A 14,781-nucleotide genomic window follows, 5' to 3' on the forward strand; every position below is an offset into this window, starting at 1 on the left:
TTGTGTTTCTAGGTAGGAGCGTTGGCGTTTGGACACCATGAGTCTGCACAATGAGTTCAACAAAATTCTTCGGACTCGTCTTGAAGATCAACGAGACGAAGGTGAATGTCGTCTTGAATGGGATGTTGTTCCTTCACCCCTCTTCCTCCTCCTCCCCTCTCTCTTTGGACATATTTAACCCGAGGCCTTTATCAATTTTTTCCTCTCTCTCTCTCATCTCGAAGTGATGGAATTGCGGCACTTAAATCTTAAGTAGCAGTGGACTTGTAATTGCAATACATTGGCCTGTGACAACGCAGTCGGAGTACACTGTGATCCTACACAGTACTAGAGTTTGGATAAATTGCCATAAATACAACTCGCTGCTAGTTTCTCAATGAATGAGTAATTCATGTGCAGCGCCTAATTGTTGAAGTACGGTACAACAACGAGAAAAACAACCACAATTGATGTTACTGTACTGCCCCGCAATGTAAACCAAAGCAGAAGCCTCCATTAACACGCACGACACACCACGCGTATTTGTGCATGGCGATGGCTCACCCGAACACTATTCAGGCTTTTAACACCACCCCCAACAGCTTAGCTTCGGCGATGTTGGGTCTTCATTATGATGATGATGATCATTATCATCATCATCTCTTTACAATTTTGTTTTAAGTTTTCACGATTCCAGTTAGCAGCGGATTTAAAAGTCGGGTGTGAAGACGCAGAATGGCTGCTCTGCACTTCCATGTAAAGACGGGGGCTTCTCCCGCTTCTTACTGCGCTCTAAATTAATACTCTGCGGATAACAGCACGACGAAAGTGTAAACGCTGCGTAGATCCCTTTGGCTGGGTGCATAAACAACTTAAGTGGGGATGTTACTTGCTTCCCTCCCCCTCCACCCCGCGAATGTTTTAAAATGACAAAATTGAGCAAATTCCCCAAAAGGCAGCAAACTTGGGTGTCTGATCTTGACGGTCTGCGGGGCACCGGGTTGACTGACATACGGAGATCCACACATAACACAAACATCATTATAGGAACGAGATATGCAGTATTCGAAAGAGCTGTGATGGAGATAGAACGTGGAATTCACAATAGGCATACGAGAGAGTGGTGGGTGTTACGCAGAGAGATATTATGGAGATATCCATACGAGACATACAAGGAGGTACCAGTTTTAGACAGAAAGATATTCCAGAGACGGGAAAGAGATGTATCCAGTGGGGCGATGTATGCACAAGGGAAATATGAGATAGATGGGAGAAAGATGTAATAAGAAGACTCAAATAGATGCACTTGGATACCACAACACTTAGGCTGGACTGAAGTTAGGGATACACCATTTTTGACATTGATGTTGGTCCCTCCAATAAGATGTCATCGATGATTTCCTGTCAATGTTTTGCTTTCGACGTTGTTTATCACGCCGAAAAGAAGACTAAAATATATTTAATTTTAAGCTCTTCTATGAAATAATAACTGATCCCTCACCAAAGGTTCTTGACAATCGTATATGTAGTGTGGGTAGGTTTAATTTTAACAAACTGGAAAGTCGACTAAGTTTGCTGTTGGTTGAGTGTTGACCCAGCAACAACAGCGAAAAACAAAGTACAGAACATATTACCCTTATTTTTCTTAGTTTTACAAAACTGTCTGTCACTCTCAGCTCAAAACATTTAAGGAATGGAGAGCCCCTTAAGATTATCAAGTCAAGGTGAAAAAAGTGTCATGATTTATATTGCATAGGTTAAAGGTCATTAATCATATATAGCTCATCGTAAAAGTGATAGTTCACAGTTGATTGGTTAAATTATAGTCTGTTTAATATCCGTCGTGGAACTTTGATCTTTGAGCATGACAGCGTATCCTGTGCATAAATATCACATCACCACTGTGCGTATACATGGTCCGTCTTAAATCATCTGCATTGCCTTGAGCTGCACTGCCCTCTTGCCACGGTGTCTCTCTTTGCGACATGCAGTGCCGCAGAGGCCAGCGGCTGCGATGGATGCCGGCCATGGGCAGGGAGCCGGGCCAGCATGGCCTCAAGACAAGCCTCTCTTCACCCCCGCTCTCTACAAGCAACGCTACGAGGCCATCGTGCAGCTCGTCAAGAAATACAGGCCGCGAAGAGTGAGCGGAAACAGTTTTAATGACCTCCATCCACAGCTTATTTCCAAGTTTCTTCTCCCCCCAGCATGTGTGCAACACAAGCCAGGCATCTCACGCAGAGTGCTGGTTTAACTTTGATCCCCCAGTGTGATATATGCCTCTTGCGTGACTGAGACGTTTTTTTTATTTTTCAAGCTATTATACCCAGTATAGTTTGGTATGTATGCTTTTCGGTGCATCCCATAGAATTTTTGAACGCCCAAAAACAATGGCCCGGAGATTGCAGCACACTAAGTGGGTTTACGAACTGTTCTGTTTGTATATTTCGGTGTTGTCCCCTTGTATTCGTGGTGTTTCTTGAGGTAAGCAAGTTTTCTCCCACGTGCTTAACACTTTTCAAATGGGATTTGCCAAACATCCCAACACAAGAATCTCTGGAAAATGGTCTTAAGAATCATTGAGGCTTTCGTGGATAACAAAAACATTGACATGGATGATCTACAACACCCCCAGCATCAATGTGTTTTAGTTCATGGCTATCTATCAACATTGAAGTAATATATTTTGAACTGTGCCGCTTTTATCTCTGAACTTAAACCAGAGTATGTAAGGCCATTCTTTATTTATTTTCTTATTTCAAGAAATATGGTTTGGTTTTCTGAGTGTGTCGGGTAAGATCTTGCAGCTCTGAACAGGGTAATGAATGTGTATAATATTAACACATTTACACAAAAATGACACGCAATGTATATATATTCTTAGGTTTTTTCGGTAAAGTCACGTAGGTAAAAAATTGTAATTAATAAAAGTAAAATAAAATAAAAATCACGATGTTTCGGAGGCAACACAAGCTTCCGTCTTCAGAAGACGGAAGCTTGTGTTGCCTCCGAAAAGTTGTGTTGCCTCCGAAACGTCGTGATTTTTATTTTATTTTTATTTTACTTTTATTAATTTTAATTTTTTTACCTACGTGACTTTTCCGAAAAAACCTAAGAATATGAATCCTTGCAGTCACGAAAGCTTCAAATCAAGAATGTATATATAACTCACACCTGAGACAATATTTTAATTTCAGGTCATAACTAGAATGGTGTCTCTTGTTTTCACTCTGTAGATGGCTGATTTTGGCTGCTCTGAATGCAAACTGCTTCAGAAAATCAAATGGGAGCCCTACGTGGAAGAGTTGGCTGGCGTGGACACTGACAGACGCGTATTGATTCACAACTCGTGAGCTTTTACGGTTCCTTTTGTATCAACTCGCATTGTAGTCTCCCACAGTACAGCAGTGAGACACAAGTGTTCGAGCTGCCACGCGACCTTTACACAACCGCCGGTCAGCTGATGTTGCACTTGTTCAAATGTAACTTGCCTTTTATCTTTCACGCAGGCACACGCTGAAACCTCTTCCGTGCGACTACCTCATACCCAGGGACAACCGCCTCACCGTCAGGCTCTACCACGGCTCCGTGGCAGACAGGGATCCCAGTTTGCGCGGCTACGACTTTGTCAGCTGCGTCGAACTGTAATTATTTCCTTTTTCAGTGAGCCCAAGAAGGGAGATGAGCTCAATGCAACGGCAGTTAAATGGATCTGCCAAATATGAACTTACATGTGTCAATCGTATAATACCGACTGGCTCTTCATGATATGACCGTTCACACTTTCTCTATGATCTCTTTAACAAGAAAAAATGGAAAATGTTATAATGGAAATGTTAAGGCTAATTCCCTTACATTTATATTTTTCACAAACTATGAAACGTTTGTTGTGCTAATTATTGTAAGCTTCCGTGTACTGTGAACAAAGCATTTTTATTCAGCATTTGGTTTTGGTTCTGGCTTGGAACCCCATCTTAGAATATGTTTAATCATCTTCAACACCATAAGTCGTTAACGCATGACATTGGAATTATATAAATAGCCATTTTAATTAAAACGTGCGGTACATTGACATCCAAATAGGACCCTCAAACTTGACAGATTTCTATTATAAATCTTGTAACTTCATTTATAAGAAACACATCAAATGTTGCAATCACTTGTATATTTAACGTAGGTGTTGATGAATTCACTTGGATGACTAAGCTTAATATTTTAGAAACACCATCTTATCCAGTCTGAGAACTATTACATTAACGAGCACTTAATGCAGTTGATTTTCCACTGGCAGGATAGAGCACCTGGACCCAGAAGTGCTGGCTGCACTGCCCGGGGTGCTGTTGGGCTACGTGTCCCCTCAAGTGGCCGTCATCACCACGCCCAACGTGGAATTCAACGTGCTGCTGCCCGGCCTAAAAGGGCTCCGGCACTGGGACCATCGCTTCGAGTGGACGCGGGGACAGTTCCAGGCATGGTATGGCTCTGTATCCACATATATTACAATATAAACTATTTTTTATTTTACCAGGTAAGGCCCAACGAGCTATATAGAGCTCTTTTGTCAGAAGCGACCTGGCCACAAATGATAGCTCAACGAAGTGGTTTACCATGTGGAAATGTATAGTAGCAAAATATGCTCAACGCATGTTTCTAAATTGGGAGGGGAAAAACCGGAGGACCTGGAGAAAAATCCACACGACCACAGGGACAACATACAAACTCCAAATATACAGGTGTTAGGGTCGGGATCGAACCCATGCCTCCTGTATACCAGGCAAGGCAGTTACCATCTCACCACCGTGGCGCCAGAGGGAGGAAAACAACTAAACCGCTGTCGATGGTCAGTGGTGTGCCATCCTTGTGTGAATTATTTTATAGGAATGCAGCAGAAGCTGGATGTAAGAACACCCCTTATATTTATAATGTTGGACTTCTTTCGCACCATGTGTAGCCAACTGTGCAAATTTTAGGTCAAAAGAAATGAGTTTTCAATCTAGATTTAAAAGTGCATAGCTCAAGTGGCTTTCTAATATCGTAAGAAAGAGCGTTCCAGACGGCCGCATAGGCACATCTGAAAGCGCAATGCAGTCACTGTTTTTGTTCGATGGCCGGCCACGTAGTTGTGCTGAGATCCAATGTAGTGTGTTTGTATCAGAAGTTGCTCTTTGCATTCCCCCCCCCGCCCCCCGTGGAAGGGTGTGTTTCTTATACGGTGGTGGGCGATGGTGGTGCACGCCTGTAATCTAGCACTGTGGAGGTCAGGGTTGGTGGATCGCACTCATGTTGTGAAACTCCTTTCCTGTGGTTGTCAAGGTGCCATACTCTGGGTCGCTAGGAGATGGTGGTACAGCAAGTGTGGAATAATCTCCATCTATTTCCATCTAGACGGGGATAGAGTGTTGCCCCCTCACGCGCGTGGGTTTTCTCTGCGTGGTCCAGTTTCCTCCAACATGTAAAAAAAGCACCCAATGTAGCAGGACCCCACCTGAAAAATAATCCGACGATTCGTTGTGGTTTTCCTTGATGAATGAGAAAAAAATATTATTACATGAGAACCGTACTTTAAATTTCGATTTAAAGCTTTCGTGACTGCAGGGATTCATCTTCTTGGTTCTTTCGGTAAAGTCACGTAGAAGGGAAGTAATAAAATAATAAAAATAAAACATAATAAAATAATTCTCGCGACGTTTCTTTAATTGCATGTGCTTATATTTAGCTGCTACTCTACAATGAAAATGTCATGGGATTAAAAAAATCTAATATTATTTCATTTCAGATTATGCGATCGCTGATGATCGTATTCATCTGTAATATTAATGGTCGTTTTTCTTGGGTAGGTCGATAATAATCAACTTCGAGGGGCCAGTTTTGATGTCTTCTGCTTCTACTGATCTTGCACGTGTTTGGCATGCCTGTAATCCAGCTCTTTTTTTTGGAAGGCAAGGGGTTGGTGGCTCACACGCAGAATTGTTGAACCTGCTAATCCCTTTGGCTTGAATCCTCGTGTAGTTTTGAGCTTTATCTTCTCATGTCTGTGGATTTTCTCGCGGTAGTCTGGTTTCCGCCTTCTTACAAAACACCCAGTTGCCCAGGCATCTCAATGCAAGATCTTCCCAAAAAGAGTACTGAGACCCAATGATGCTTGACTAAATGCATACACGTGATTGATTAATTGACTCGGCAGCAAGACTGGTGGAGGACAGAGAGAAGTGGAGGGAGATGCTACACACAGTGCCGGAGTAACCTAGTAGCAAAAGTAGCATATGCTACAGGTGCCGCACTTTCAAGGGCCCCACGCTAAATGCTTTTAAGCTATCAATTCCGGTTCAGTGATTCCACTTGCTCTATTACTATTGTACTATACTGCCTTCAACTTTTATAAATGACTGGGTGTTTAAGGTTAGCGATTTGTCGTATTATCTGGCTGTGTAGCAAATGAAAAAATACAATTACTTTACTATGCAAGTAAAACATTTGTGTTTTAATATTTGTTCTTTTATTTATGGGGCCCCTTTATAACATATGCTACAGGCCTCAGACTAGCTTAATCAGGCACTGGCTACACACCGTCAACCCTCAGAGGAGTGCAATAGTTAATGGCAAGAAGTGTTTTGAGGTCCCGAGCATAGAGATTCGAGTGTAAAAGCCGGTGTCCCAATGGGCATCTAATTTGTCAGCATGTTTTAGGTTGACACTTTTAATTTTGCAATGACTAATAACATTGGACAGAGCAAAATAATTACACTTGGCAGTGATTTAAAACTAACATTTAAAAAAACACAATTATATATATAGATTTTAATGGATACAATAAAACAAGCTATTCATGTTCTTTGATGAAAAAAATTAAATAATCAATCTTGATTTGAAGCTTTCGTGACTGCAGGAATCCATACTCTTTGGTTCTTTCGGTAAAGTCACGTAGTTAGAAATAAAATAAAACAAATCACACAAATGTTTTTACTTGCCGAAAGAACCAAAGAGTATAAAAATAATCAACCACAATTTCACCCAATTTATATTTAAAAAAACTCTCAATAGTTTGTAATTATTTTAACGAGGGGCTGTGTTGGCAGGTGCACGGATGCGGCGCGGACGTACGGGTACAGCGTCTATTTCAGTGGCGTCGGTCTGGCGCCTCCGGGCCACCACCATCTGGGCTTCTGCTCTCAGATGGCCATCTTTGAGAAGGCCAACCCGTGGTTGGAAAGCCTTCATCGCACCGTCCAAGACACCGGAGGTCGCTACGAGCTGGTAGGTGCCCTGCAGTGTTATCTCTCTTAAAACTCGACCATAATGGCAGCAGTGGCTGTTAAATTGTCATTGATGCACGTGTACTGTGTGAGCCATAACACCTCAAGAGCTCCATTGGAACCTGATTTGCCAGTAAAAAATATGACAATTGGTTTCTTACCCTTTTATCTGGCAACAAAACTGACACCTTTTTTTACAAGGAGTCATGTTTGCATAGACCACAATACCTGCAGTCATAATGCAAACAAAAAACATAACTCTGATAATGTATGCACTGTCCTTGAAGTTGATTGGTCCACACCCGAGACAGCTTTCCTTAGAGCCTAGTCTCACATGGTGTTGGACCAGATGACGCCAATTATCACCTCAAGAGCTATATTCCGTAATGCAACTTTAATCATTATGAATTATAGCCCTTTGTAAAACTAATGTTGAATGAAGTCTTCACCATGCCATGTTGTTAATGGGGGTTCTTTGACCATACTGCACTCATCAATGTGAGTTGAAGTGGATACCCAGGATCGGTTCCTGTGTATGTTGAACTTCTTTCGCACCATACGAAGCCAACTGTTATCTTCTTGGTTCTTTCGGTAAAGTCACGTAGAATGGAAATAATAAAATAAACAATATATTGTGTTATTATTTTATTATATTACTTTTTTCTGTTTTATTTTTATTATTTTATTATTTCCATTCTACGTGACTTTACCGAAAGAACCAAGAAGATGAACCCCTGCAGTCACGAAAGCTTTAAATCGAAATCCAACTGTGTTAATCAGATATTACTGACCCATTGTCTCCAACTCTTATCCTCTCTCACGTACGATGAAGAAAGGCCATCATCTGGAGAGTCACCTAATTACTTTTTTTACATTTTAAGGCAGCGTTATAGATGAATGTGTTGGTGTTTTCCGCATTGTTAGCCATGGCTGGCAATTGAACTCGGGAACAGTGTTCATGGTGCAATACTCTAATGTGCCATCATTCACCACGCTTACATGCCTTCAGCCTTAAAAGGTGGCAGTAGTTGTTAAATTGGCCTTGGCTGTGTACATTCTGTCAGCCGCAGAATTGCAAATCACCTTCCATCATGAACATTTTAACAACCATGACGCTTCAATACTTTTTCATCAGTGTTGTGTGCAATGAACAACAACGATGAATTGTAACACTCGTATATATTCGGGTGACAGTTATATTGGTAAGCAGGGATGTCTCGCCTGTGGGAAACATCTTTTGAGTATGCGCACACATGTATGCATGCACCTCGTAAAAATATAATACAATTGACGTCCCAATTTAAAGCTTTCGTGACTGCAGGGATTCATCTTCTTGGTTCTTTCGGTAAAGTCACGTAGAAGGGAAATAATAAAATAATAAAAATAAAACAATAAAATAATTCTCACGACGTTTCGGCCACAACGCAAGCAGCCGTCCTCAGGTGAAGAACAGGTCTGTCATTCAGACGCTGTCTTTCAGACAGACCTATTCTTCACCTGAGGACGGCTGCTTGCGTTGTGGCCGAAACGTCGTGAGTATTATTTTATGTTACATTTTTATTATTTTATTATTTCCCTTCTACGTGACTTTACCGAAAGAACCAAGATGAATTGACGTCCCCTTTATTGTTTTTTACTATGCGCCGCATATATCCCGCCATTACTACGGACACCCCCTCTCTCGTAACACTTTACTCTTTTTCAGGTGTTCGAGTTTGTGTTCCCGACCTTGCAGGACAAGCATTGCAGAGACGCGATGCTGCTGTTTGAGGTGAAGTTCCTCGTAGACGGATCTGTGCGGCGATACCAGGAAGAGCGCGATGATTTCTGCGGCGCCAACGCCAACGCCACTCCCGTCGGCGGAAGTCCCACGTTCCCGTCACCGCCAACGAGCTGCGCCGCGTCCCCTCACTCCGCCTCGGGGGCCTTTGCCCGGCGCTCCAGCTCAGGATACGAAACTCAATTCGACGGCGCCGCGTCGCGCCCCGCTCGAGGCTGGCCTCCAGCGAGGCAGACGGCCATCAAAGCTGCGTCTAACGGTACGGAGGTCGTGATAGACTTGGCCATGATTTACATATCGGATAAGGTGCAGAAGCTGTGCAGCTCTGTGGAGCAACTGCGGGAGGTTATCAAGTCCACAAGCAACTTCCAGCTCAGCCATGATGAGACGGGCATCGTGTGTCATTTGCCAGAGAACCAAGAGCTGAACTGGGGGAGACGTTATTCGTAGTCGAGATGGCAAACTGCAGTCCGCATATTCTTAGGTTTTTTCCGGTAAAGTCATGTAGGTAAAAAATTAAAATTAATAAAAATAAAATAAAAATCACGACGTTTCGGAGGCAACACAAGCTTCCGTCTTCAGGTGGAACCGTCACAGCCCGACAGCTGTATGCAGTCCGCATGTTTCTCCAGCCGTCTTTGTACAGCAGTTCAACTGAAACAGCAATGAGAAGTGAACGTGACCTGATTTACACGTTGAGATCGGTATAAATGGAGACACCATTACTGGAGAGGAGTTGACAACCCGTGTTGAAAGTACTGGACTTTGGTCATGTTTTGAGTTCATCTCTTGAGTGGATTTATGTGGCACTTGGGTTAATGATAATGGGCCAGTATACAGATTCAGATACATCTTAGAGCTATGCATTAACAGTCACTCAAATGAGGTACTGTGCTGAAAAAAAATCTTTGTAAACCTGTTGTTAGGTCACCTGTTGTGTGCAGATATTTAGCACATGATAAAGATATGTTATTGACAATTAAATATCTTAATGCTTTTTTAAGATGCTTAACGAAATTAACTTTTATTTTAATGGCAAAAATATTACATTGTTGGTAGATTTTCTGGCAATATTTTTTTGTTTGACATTGGAAGGCGAGTTCTGCAACCCGGTCATGTTAATTTTCCATTTGATCGTCCATGGTCCTATTTAAGAGAAGTTATGACAGCATCAGATCTCTTTAAAACATATTAGGCTTCGTTTTGCAGACGGGGGAATAATACATTGCCTTCAAAAGTTATTGTCACTGTAGTAAGTGCATTTTGTCCGAGTTGGTCAAAGATTTCGACCTGCAAAAAAAGAATGAAAAGTTGTGAGCGGACTTCTATGCTTCTATTTTCTAAAATCATTAAAACAAAAGCAGCATTTCTAACAATGTCATGTGTTTGTTATAAACTACACTACACACGGATTTACTAAAATAATGCCCCCCCCTTCGATTGGATAAGATTGACAGCCCAGGTGTGGGGTTTGACTTCTTGGCCACGGCAGTATGCAGAGACGTCCCGAGGGCACGGCACATCTGGGGCGGCCACCCTGGGCCCTGCACTTTGGGGGGCCCCACGTTTCGACGTCACGGTGTCAGGTGAAATACTTCTGGTTTGGTTGTAAGGCTTTAGGGTGGGCCGCAGTTAAATTTGCCCTGGGCCAAGCACCCCCCCATGAATGGCACTGGCAGTAGGCAATCGGCCTGATCATTCTTGAGAAGGTACATGTAATCTTCACATAACTAATGCCTGACCCATGGCCGACATGGCCTGGTAAGGCCTTCATCCAGCAGTGGACGGGGATCCAGTGGACAAAGGTCTTGTGACTGTTGCTGCACTACTTGGGTTACTCGGAATACCATATCACAAAAAACACATTCCTGCGGTGGGAGCTGGTAGGAACGTTGGGTTGCTCGGTCAATGGCCAGGGTCAACGGCGGCGTGGTGTATTCCGCAAATATGCCCGACTGAGGGCGGGCACAAGCCGGCGTGAGTAGGTTAAACGTTGAGTTTTATAAGGGCACCACGGGGTGACCAGCCCCTCCCAACCCATCCCCGCCCCTCCCCACCCAGCCCCTCCCAGCCCCACCCCTCCCACCCCCTCCAGCCCCTCCCACCCCCTCCAGCCCCTCCCCATCCAGCCCCTCACCCACCCTCCCCACCCAGCCCCTCACCCACCCTCCCCACCCAGCCCCACCCTCCCCACCCAGCCCCACCCTCCCCACCCAGCCCCACCCTCCCCACCCAGCCCCACCCTCCCCACCCAGCCCCTACCTGCACGACGGACGGACACAATAATCCCCTGTGGGCTGGTGGAACCAGTGGGTTCCTACCAGTACAATATCTGCAATCCACTCTTCATGCACACAAACAAACAGGTGGAAGGCAATAAATCAAAGACACAAAAGTGAAAATTCTAAATGTTTTATACAAAAAAAAGGGAAACACATGTTGACCTTTGGAAACGTACACTAACATGCCGATGCATTTTGGACCATGCAAAAATGCTCTTTTAAACACAAGGGAATAAGTTCCATTTTTTCTTGTTCGCAAAAATAACACTCAAAAGAACCGACACTGGCAATGCTTCACTATGGCACGATGAAAGGTGCAACACGCAATAACATGTACATTTCAAAACACTTTATGCGAGCATTGACAGGATACACAGTTCTTTTACAATGGGAAAAGAGCGTTTGGAGTGCATTTTATGTCTGCGCATAAAAATAGCAAAGTTGGAAATGTGTAGTTATGTATTGTCATTTTAGTGTGCAAGTTTTATTACATGTAATACAAAACAACTCAACGAGCAGCAATTTCTATAATAGGCTACGATTTAGACAAAACAATAGTGGTCTTCCAGTATTTAAATTGTAACACACTTGTCCAACAGGGACATGGCTCAATGTTTTAGTTTGCATCATGAGTATACTTAATGTATACCATGCACTCAAGTGTCAGCTGTTAATGTCCCAAATAATTTTGGTTCTGCAAAGTCCAAAGTTGTAAAAAAAAAAATCCCCCAAAAATTACTCCAAATCACCAACAAAAATGGCATAACCTCCCATGTCTTCCACAGGCTGAGAAGGTGCCAGATTTATTGTCAACTCAAACGGACCCTTGCCGAGTGCAAATCGCACTTAGCAACCTTGGGAAGACAGGATTTTCACCGAGTTTGGGAGGAAAAGAAACTATGCTCGAGTTTATGTTTGTTTTTTTAATCAACCCTGAATTTTATAAGACTGCAAAAAAAATATTTCACTACTAGCTAGGGAAGGTACGTACGTACATCAAGTAAACAAAAAAAAACAACTACATTTTCCAGAAAGAGGCAACCAGCCCGCTGGTCGCATGGCAGCAATATAAAATTAATCATGAATCCCAAGACACATGATGCTAAGTTGGCACACGCAAACAGCTCGAAATCCGGTCAACACTGCAATTGGATTCAATCAGCCAAAACTGAACTTCTCGGACTTTCTACTGCTATTCATATCAGTGCCTCAGCCAGTAAGACAAGTTGTACCAAGTTTAATCATTATACTAAGTGAGATAAAGAACAATGGCGTGGTTATAATTTGAATGTTCTAATTTCAAAGACATTTTCAAATGTTGCTCGCCCCTTGACCGGATCACAAGCCGTGAATTGTGCCAACAAATGTGCAGTGTACCCACAGCTATACAATGCATTATACGATGTTCACAAGCTACTTAAAAAAATACTTAACATTTCAGCTATCAGCTTAAGAATGTCAAGACGATCACGATTGTTGAAAAAATATCGTAGTAATAAAATGAAAATACAAGTGATTAGGCAAAAATACATTGATTCCATTATCAGGACATACACAAATCTGTTGTTGATGCAGTTTTATAGGGAGGAATCCCAACACGTTTTAATTGTAAAAGCATTTGCACATCATAACAACTAGTCAATTGTTTCATATTCATAATACTGCAACACGAGGTGGAATTACAGTCAAGGTTTAACAAATCAGATTTTTCCTGTGTCCATCATTCAGAAATCATATTTGTAAGTCATATAAAAGCCACACCTGCAAAATTACTCGACTCGCTAAACAAAGCCATGTCGTCACGGTCACCGATGCGCTCGCGCTTTGCCGATGACTCTAAAAGCACAATCAGGATAATCTGACACATCGAATTTGTTGACGTTTCCCGCAGCACGTGACAACACAGCACCACTTGAAAAACTAAAATGCACACACATTGTAAATACTCATGTCGACATGTGCAGCTTACAACTAAGCAATGGTGCGGCGAACGGTAAACATCATTCCACAATGTTTTAATTTTAAAAAAACATGCAGCATTCGATTAGGGATTCAAGGAGTCACTTTAGCTCCTTTGTGAGTAACAAAAATGAGCCGACTCTGGCCCTTTCTGTGCCAACAGCACACACGACGCCCAATACAGTTGTAATTTGTGCTGCATGAAGAGCTCAGTAATGCAATCAACTTTATGGATGTCATCGGAAGCAGGAAGATTGAAAGGCTAACATAAAAATTGAACAAAAATAAAAACTCCGGCAGGCTCAGTTTGTACAATAAAGTGGCATTCAAGTTATCTCGTGCTATTTTTGTTCATTTGATGTGGTGGCTCAACATTTGTATCAATGCCCCCATTATGCCAGGGCCTACGTAGTCGTCTGAGCAGGATGATGCTTAGCACGCAGCAACCGCCACCACGCCACGATGCTCCAAAAGCATCGTCTCTCCCAGACTAACGTCACTGGCCCCAGGCGTATTATGTACACTCCAGAGCGTGACCAACGTGGACATTTTGCTGCACATTTTTTCTTCTTGGCTGGATCCTTTTTTTATTATTTCAGCCCCGTGGTTCCATCCCTCTTCACAAACAGCCTGAGGCCCTCATCTGGAAAACATCAAAGACCGACAAAAATTATAAGTGCCAGCCTTGACGTGGAACTTTCATGATGAGCTGCATTGTCGAAAATTGGCCCTGATGAGAGCTAGCTGAGGAATTTTTTTTTGTAAACCATGTGCAGGGCAGATGGGTGGCTTCTTCATTTAGGTGAATTGTGGATGCAACACCCTCGTGACCGAGTTTCGAATCGCACTCTTGACAAAAATGAATGGAATGCCTTGGCGTAGCAGTCTGCAACAAATCTTGTCCGCAAAGAATTTCGACAAAGGGTTTCTCTTTTTCACACAAGCAACCATTTAAACACCCAACCTAGTTTTTTTTTACGTTTTCTATGCTGTTCGTGTGAACAATTTTAAATTAGAGGCAATTACCTGCCAAGTTTATAGTTGGCGATTGAAACATCCATGTCCGTATCCTTAAATCAATGCATGTAAACCACATTCTATCAACCCAGGGCACTGTGGGTGATTGCTTGTGAAACTACCAACAACATGAAAGGGACCACTTTTATTTGTAAAAAAACGAAGTCTGGAAATTCGTTCAATTTGATCAATCAAAAGTGCAGTCTATTGTTTTGGCAAAGTGCATGCTTTAAAAAAATGATTGCAGTAACCTTCAAAAGACCTACTCATAATAATACATCACCATATGTCAACACTGTGTGAACACTGCTATGTAACTATTGAAACCAATATATACCACAATTCCCTATGACCAAAATCACCCCCAATGTGCCAGATCTTCGTCAGATCTCAGAAGCTAAGCAAATGTAGGGCTGGATAGTATTTTTTTACAGGTGACCACCCCATGCATGCCAGGCTGTTGTTTAAAGCTGCAGGGCTGTATTATGCAGCAACATCCATAGTTCTGTGC

General features: G+C 42.6%; 2 protein-coding genes across 7 annotated transcripts in view; one reads left to right on the forward strand and one right to left on the reverse strand.

Annotated features, from left to right (window-relative positions):
• Window positions 1–37: 37 nt before the first annotated feature.
• Window positions 38–9,462, forward strand: HENMT1 (HEN methyltransferase 1). The gene is made up of 7 exons (XM_078865186.1): window positions 38–101; window positions 1,971–2,122; window positions 3,216–3,328; window positions 3,489–3,623; window positions 4,271–4,453; window positions 7,056–7,233; window positions 8,938–9,462. Exons 1-7 carry the CDS (start codon window positions 38–40, stop codon window positions 9,460–9,462), a joined length of 1,350 nt encoding a protein of 449 aa, XP_078721312.1.
• Window positions 9,463–11,414: 1,952 nt separating this feature from the next.
• The window catches only part of LOC144937886 (early estrogen-induced gene 1 protein-like), a 36,948-nt gene continuing 33,581 nt past the window's right edge, over window positions 11,415–14,781 (reverse strand). For all 6 annotated transcript variants that reach the window (XM_078865449.1, XM_078865448.1, XM_078865446.1 and 3 more), the window contains one exon: window positions 11,415–13,896. In XM_078865449.1, coding sequence (XP_078721575.1) covers window positions 13,844–13,896 — 53 coding nt within the window. In that variant the 3' untranslated portion in view covers window positions 11,415–13,843. The remainder of the gene's footprint in view (window positions 13,897–14,781) is intronic.

The sequence above is a fragment of the Lampetra fluviatilis genome, chromosome 20, assembly GCF_964198595.1.
Source record: "Lampetra fluviatilis chromosome 20, kcLamFluv1.1, whole genome shotgun sequence".
Lineage (NCBI taxonomy): Eukaryota > Metazoa > Chordata > Hyperoartia > Petromyzontiformes > Petromyzontidae > Lampetra > Lampetra fluviatilis.

Coding starts and splice junctions, on each gene's coding strand:
- HENMT1 (XM_078865186.1), top strand. CDS start 38: ATGAGTCTGCACAATGAGTTCAACAAAATTCTTCGGACTCGTCTTGAA. Junction 4,454..7,055: donor CGGGGACAGTTCCAGGCATG/GTATGGCTCTGT, acceptor CTGTGTTGGCAG/GTGCACGGATGCGGCGCGGA. Junction 7,234..8,937: donor CCGGAGGTCGCTACGAGCTG/GTAGGTGCCCTG, acceptor ACTCTTTTTCAG/GTGTTCGAGTTTGTGTTCCC.